The 6,325-nt window shown below is 31.3% G+C and overlaps 1 protein-coding gene across 2 annotated transcripts in view; it reads left to right on the top strand.

Moving 5' to 3' along the window:
• LOC109325474 (uncharacterized protein At2g27730, mitochondrial-like) overlaps nucleotides 1-3,996 on the top strand; it is a 4,712-nt gene extending 716 nt beyond the window's left edge. For both annotated transcript variants that reach the window (XM_019557874.1, XM_019557873.1), the window contains exons 2-4: nucleotides 557-686; nucleotides 1,923-1,961; nucleotides 3,571-3,996. In XM_019557874.1, coding sequence (XP_019413419.1) covers nucleotides 579-686; nucleotides 1,923-1,961; nucleotides 3,571-3,783 — 360 coding nt within the window. In that variant the 5' untranslated portion in view covers nucleotides 557-578 and the 3' untranslated portion in view covers nucleotides 3,784-3,996. The remainder of the gene's footprint in view (nucleotides 1-556; nucleotides 687-1,922; nucleotides 1,962-3,570) is intronic.

Genomic DNA, 6,325 nt, shown 5'->3' with positions numbered 1-6,325 from the left:
CAATTTACTGCAAATTTAACCTTGTTATTTGTGCTAATTCATCATTGAAGTATATTACAACCAAAAATATGAAAGGAACAAAAAATTATGCTATATCGTAGTTGAAAACGAGAGTATGTGATTAAAGGAATCCTTTTTGTTGAAAAGCTTGATGAGATCTAGATAGTAGATACTACCTTCTGACATTCTTTATTAGTATTTACATAATCCGAGACTCTTGAGATTTTGCCCTTTTAACCCCTTTATGATTGTCAATTTATCAAGCTATTAAGAGTGTAATATTTATGTATACATGGTCAATATATCATCCATCATTCATTTGGGTTACTTTTTTTGAAGAGTCAATGATGATTAAATATGAATGATGGACGATGTAGTGATAGTGTATAAAACTCAAACAGATGTATGAGTCTAGAACCCTTGGTTTTCTTGTTGGTCAAATGTTGGCAATGTATGAGTCTAAGAGATAGAGCTCGGGCATCCCGAATGCTGTTATTCTTCAATATATGTATTATACCTGCAATTAAATTTACTATTCATCGTTTTTCATTTACAGAAAAGAACATTAATTAACTGCAATGGCAACACGTTTGGCTGCAAGATTTGCACCTAGGAGGCTATTTAGCAGTGGAACTGGCAAAGTACTCGGTGAGGAGGAAAAAGCTGCGGAAAATGCCTATTTTAAGGTAACCTCAAAAGCTGCTTTAGTGATCTCTTGCTTAAGGTTGTTTCATTTTTGTCCTGCTTTGGATTGAAGTAAACTGTTTGATGAATGCTGCTATCAACTGGAACTTTTGGTGTAGTTTAGTGTCTTCACTGCAAATTTGAGTATTCAGAAGTTGATCCTTGATAATTGCCATGTCATTTATCTTGCTTGTGTGAAGTAGTATTGCATTTATTACATTTTTGGTGTTTCTTTGTAGTTAGGGCCAATAAATATCATTATATAATTAGGCTTTGCTTTGACATGCCAGAGGATCATAAGTTTCATTTGAGCTGAGATAAATTGGATTTGTATGATCCTTTTGAAAAAATAGAGTGAGCTAAATAGGATTTGGTGTGGTCATTTTATAAAAAGGTTTTGGTATGATCAGTTTTTATTGCAAAGATAATATTTATGTGCTTCTGAAACATTCTTAGAATCTATCCGTGGAAGTCAATGGTTATGAAAAGTTCGTGTTAGCTAGCAATAAAGATATGTGATGATTATTTACATTAGAATAGGCCACTCTATGCTTCCTTTGTGCATTTGAGGAGGTGGGGAACATACAAGTAATATTTTCTTTTGAAGTGCATTAAAATTTCAATTTGTTCAAATGATTTCATTTTGCCTTTGACTAATATCTTGAAATTGTATAGATATAGTGATCTGATTCCTCTAAAATGCCATTGATGAGAAAACCCAACAGTTGATATCGTGATAAATTAAGTACACAATTACACATGCATGACAACTATGCATTTATTAGAATCTGCTTCCTTGATTTTCTCATCAATCAATTCTCTCACATTTCCTGTAAAGTGAATCCCTTACTTTAGATTAGTCAAATTCAAAAAGTAGATTAGCGTTCAACATTTTTGTTAATATAGTGGTATAAATAGGAAACTTAAAAGTATGTGTCCACATATCTTTTACTATTTCACCACTCAATCAATATAGACAAAGTTACTAGCTTTCGTCAGGGAGTTTGTCTATGTTGGTAGTGTTATGCTTTTTGATAGCATCTGTGTTGTGGCAAATCCCCGGGCATATTTATTTGCACACACTATTTCTAAAGATATTTTATTCATGAAATTTTTAAATCACATTTCATGGAAAATGTGAGATGCTAAAAACGGTTTTGCTAACCTTGTCCTCAGGACAATGTTAGTCAATATTGAAAAACTAATAAATATGTATTTACTTATTTGTCATATTGCAGAAAGCTGAGCAAGAGAAGTTGGAGAAGCTTGCTCGCAAGGTATGTCATTAAATTCCCTCCTCTTTTTATAGTTTTTAATATTTTATGATATTAGTACAGCGTGTGATGAGCATTTTGAACGTTTTTGGCCATTGAACTGGTTTTTCATTTGTATGGTCTTAACAACTCATTATTATGAATTTACTGTTATCAATTGAGGATTCTTACCAGTTTTATGTGGGTTGGCAAACAGATGTGAGTAATGCATTATGGGTCTGGTTTGTACAAACGTTCTAGGAATAGCCCATTTATCTATAAAAGAAAAGGCAATTGCCTTATTTTGCCAATCTATTTATTATGTAAAGTTATTAAATAAAAATGTTATTCTTTTATGGAAAAGCAAGAAATAATTTAGACTAGATGAAACTTGTTATTGGGCTCTTAATGCATCTTAGGGAAAAACTTATTTTACCATCCCTTTATTAGAAAAGCATAAATTTTCACATTGTAGCCATAAAGCGTGTACATAAACAATGGATGTCCTCATCTGCCCATTATACTCAAAAGTATTACTGACCAACATATTTAGTCAATTGATCCATTAGAATGTGTGGGTTCCTTGTACTGTCTGATGATATAACAAGTAGATCTACTGTTCATCTTCTCATTTTACATGGTGGACCAATTTCCTTGATAGATAAGAGTCAATATGAATGTTGGTTGACTAACATGCAACACATTGATTTTTTTTTTAATCTTAATTGATAATTAATCTGCTCTCTGTGTCACAGAACTGTATGCTTACAACAGTCCTAACCCATGGTTATGGAACATGGTCACTTTTTTGCTGGTGCAAATGTTTTTGTATAGTGTGGAGATTACATAAATCATTTGATAATTTAGATTCCTGCCCATAGTGGGGTTCTTGTCAGTTAGCTCTGTTTTGTCCCTAGATGCTTGGTGACATGGAGTGATCAATGAGAAGAATGAAATCTGATCCCAGGTGACAAATATGAGGAGAAAAGAATGATATACATTTGTGTCTGGTAAAGTGGAAATTTTAAAAAAATGGGCTAATTGACAACTTTCATGGAAGATATATTAACAAAAAAACATGAAAGGAAAAATACCTACTAGTTCACATAACCATTCTACTTTGATCACTGAATCTAGCATTTTCACATCCCTTTTCTTTTTGAACTAACCTTTGGGGTAAATACTTTTAAAGGATAAAACTAAAAATGAAAGTTGTTTCCTTTTTATTCGTCCTCCCATACTGGATCTAAGGTCCTATTAGATCCCCAGGATGACCAAAAGGTAAAGGGTTCGATTCCTGGGAGTGACACTTGTTGGGAGGGGCAGCCACACCCCCCAAAAGGGATTAGTTCCTTACCATAAGGTGAGAGGATATCCTTAGTAGTACCAAAAAATATTCTGTATAACTAAAAGACAAAATATAATCTTTAGTTTTATACTGTTGATTTTTCATGATATTCTGCCACTTCCTTGCTCATTCTTAATGCAGCATAGTTCTCAGTCTTCTGTATTGAAGACTTGTATATGTTGACTTTATGTTTGCATAATTTGTTTGCAAGATTGTTCCTCCTTTGTGCAAACATAGTTTCAGTGTTAAGCTTGAACTTATGGGTTAATATTTATTCTAATTTAGGGCCCTCAATCAGAAGCAACCACAGCTGCAGGCTCTGGGGGTTCAGTAGCTGATGCTAAACCAAGTGCCTCAGGATCTACAAACACATCAGCTCACAAAGTTTCAACTGACAAGAACCGGAATTATGGAGTTTTGGCTGGTACCATTACAATTCTTGGTGCTTTGGGGTGGTACTACAAAGGCACTGCAAAGAAGCCGGAAGTGCAGGATTAGATATTCCAGTGGTGCATGTTCTCATTTTGGTTACAGCAGTTGCATAAATACTAGAGATCGTTGTTTTGTCGATGAACATGATTTATGATATAACATCATGATATCGTTCGATCTATGTAACGGAGACCCTACCTAGTGGGACTAAGACTTAATTGTTGTTATACAACAGTTGCATAAAAATAAATAATGACACAGCAAACTGTTTCTCTTCCATCACAATAATTACTTCTGTTTTACATGTGACCTATATATTCCTTGTGATACTTAGCATAAGGAGCATGAATGATTAATTTTACTACTTATTCAAATGTGGTTGATCATCTGAATTGCCCCTTCATTTACATGCTGAGATGAGAGGATGATGAGAAGAATTTTGAGATACTGGAATCGCTAGATAAGGTGACATCATATGCATATCAAATGACCAGATTTTGTTCCTTCAAAGTGTGGGGTTTGCATAAGAAAGTGAGAGACCAGAATATTGAATCTGTTGTTTCGTTTCAATTTTCAAGTGAACTGTGGTTACATTTTAATTATAAAAGATTAAGTTTCATAATTCTTTATTGAGACCGTTGTTTTGAGATTTATGTAGTTTTGATGGTTGAGGATAGTGTTATAGTGTAGAAGTGAGATGAATAAGACCCCAAGGGAAGAAGTAGCTTATTTTTATTTAGATGAATTAAAGTGATATGGACATATCCAATTTATTTTTAGAGTGTAATATCTATTATATATTATTACTGTAAATTGTCAATGTATCATCTATTATTTATTTTGATTACTTTTTGAAGAGTATGTGATTATTAAATATGAACGGTAGATGATGCATTGGTAATATATAAACTCATACTTGGTCCGTGAGTTTTTATTTTATTTTATTGATTTTGTAATTCCATGGGAAGAACAAGACACCAATTTCCTACCTTCTATTATCTTAGGCATCAGTCTCTTCTTCCTTTAAGGTATAGTTAGGTTTGTTAAGGACTCCACTCAACAAGTTGAAGCATGAGATATGCATCACTTCTAAACTCATTCTTATTAGAGAAGGGTATGATGATGCCTCAATTTTTGAGAACTGTCTGATTCAGGGAGGATGTTGATAGAAGGGATTCTTAACATTATCTCAATAGTTTAAGAAATCATAAAATTAAATAAAAGTTAATATAATCTATTTCCTATATAACAAAAAAAACTCATATAATGACACGTGTCAATACTTTATGCAAAGTTTGCTTCTTAGGGACACATGTCAATACCTCATGCAAAGTTTTCCCTCCAAAACCTAATCACATCTTACTATACAACCTTATAAGCATGATTAAAACTATTTTTTACTATTTGTTTAAAAATATAAACATAATGACATTAAATAAATAATAAATATATAACAAAAAAATTCCTAGGAACACATGTCAATACCTTATGCAAAGTTTTCTTCTTAGGGACACATGTCAATACTTGATGCAAAGTTTTCTTCTTAGGGACACATGTCAATACCTCATGTAAAGTTTCCCCTCCAAAATTTCATCACCTCATACTATACAACCTTACACACATGATTAAAATTATCTTTTACTATTTGTTTAAAAATATAAACATAATGAGTCATTAAATAAATAATAAATATATAACAAAAAAAACTCATATGAACACATGTCAATACCTTATGCAAAGTTTCTTCTTAGGGACACATGTCAATACCTCATGCAATGTTTCACCTCCAAAAGTTCATCATCTCTTACTATACAACCTTACATACACGATTAAAACTATCTTTTACTATTTGTTTAAAAATATAAACATAATGTCTCATTAAATAAATAATAAAGGAGAGACAAAATGTTATGTAGTTTTTCTCACAATTGTGCTGGTTGCAGTTTCCTTAGGGCGTCTCTTACTTTCTCAACACATTTATCATCTTCAATTCTCAAACTCAATTACAACTATTCTTTTAATGTATGTTTTTGTTGGTAGTCGGTTGATATACTTTATATTATTTTATCAAATTGTGATCAACAAATTTATCATTTTCAACTTTTAAAACCAACTCATAAGTATGATATAACTCAAATTTTGATCAACTTTTATTTTTATATTATTTCAATTTTTTCTTCATTTGTGGTAGATATAACTTCATCATATAAATATCACATATTTTATTTAACAAATCTATTATCTTCTACTCTCAAACTCATTCACATGTATGGAAATTGGTTGACTGTTACTAGAAAGGAGAAGAAGATTTCTAAGAAACAATATGTCAATATTAATGAAATTAATATTTAGAGAAATATATTATCACATCATAATAGTTCATCAAATCATTCCTTATAAAAAACAAGATAAAACAATAGTAGTAAAATAATACACAAAGATTTGAAATATTATTAGTATTTTTCAAGCTATAAATTAATACAAGTACACATAAGATCAATTATAAAATCAAGAAATTGTATACTATAAAATATAATGAGTCACAATTTGAAATTAATATAATAATAGTCTTATTTTTATTAAAATTATTGAAAAACTATGTCCTTGA

This window comes from Lupinus angustifolius, chromosome LG13 (genome assembly GCF_001865875.1).
Source record: "Lupinus angustifolius cultivar Tanjil chromosome LG13, LupAngTanjil_v1.0, whole genome shotgun sequence".
NCBI classification, from domain to species: Eukaryota; Viridiplantae; Streptophyta; class Magnoliopsida; order Fabales; family Fabaceae; genus Lupinus; species Lupinus angustifolius.
The sequence above is the reverse complement of the archived record's forward strand: the minus strand, read 5'-3'. Positions and strand labels throughout refer to the sequence as shown.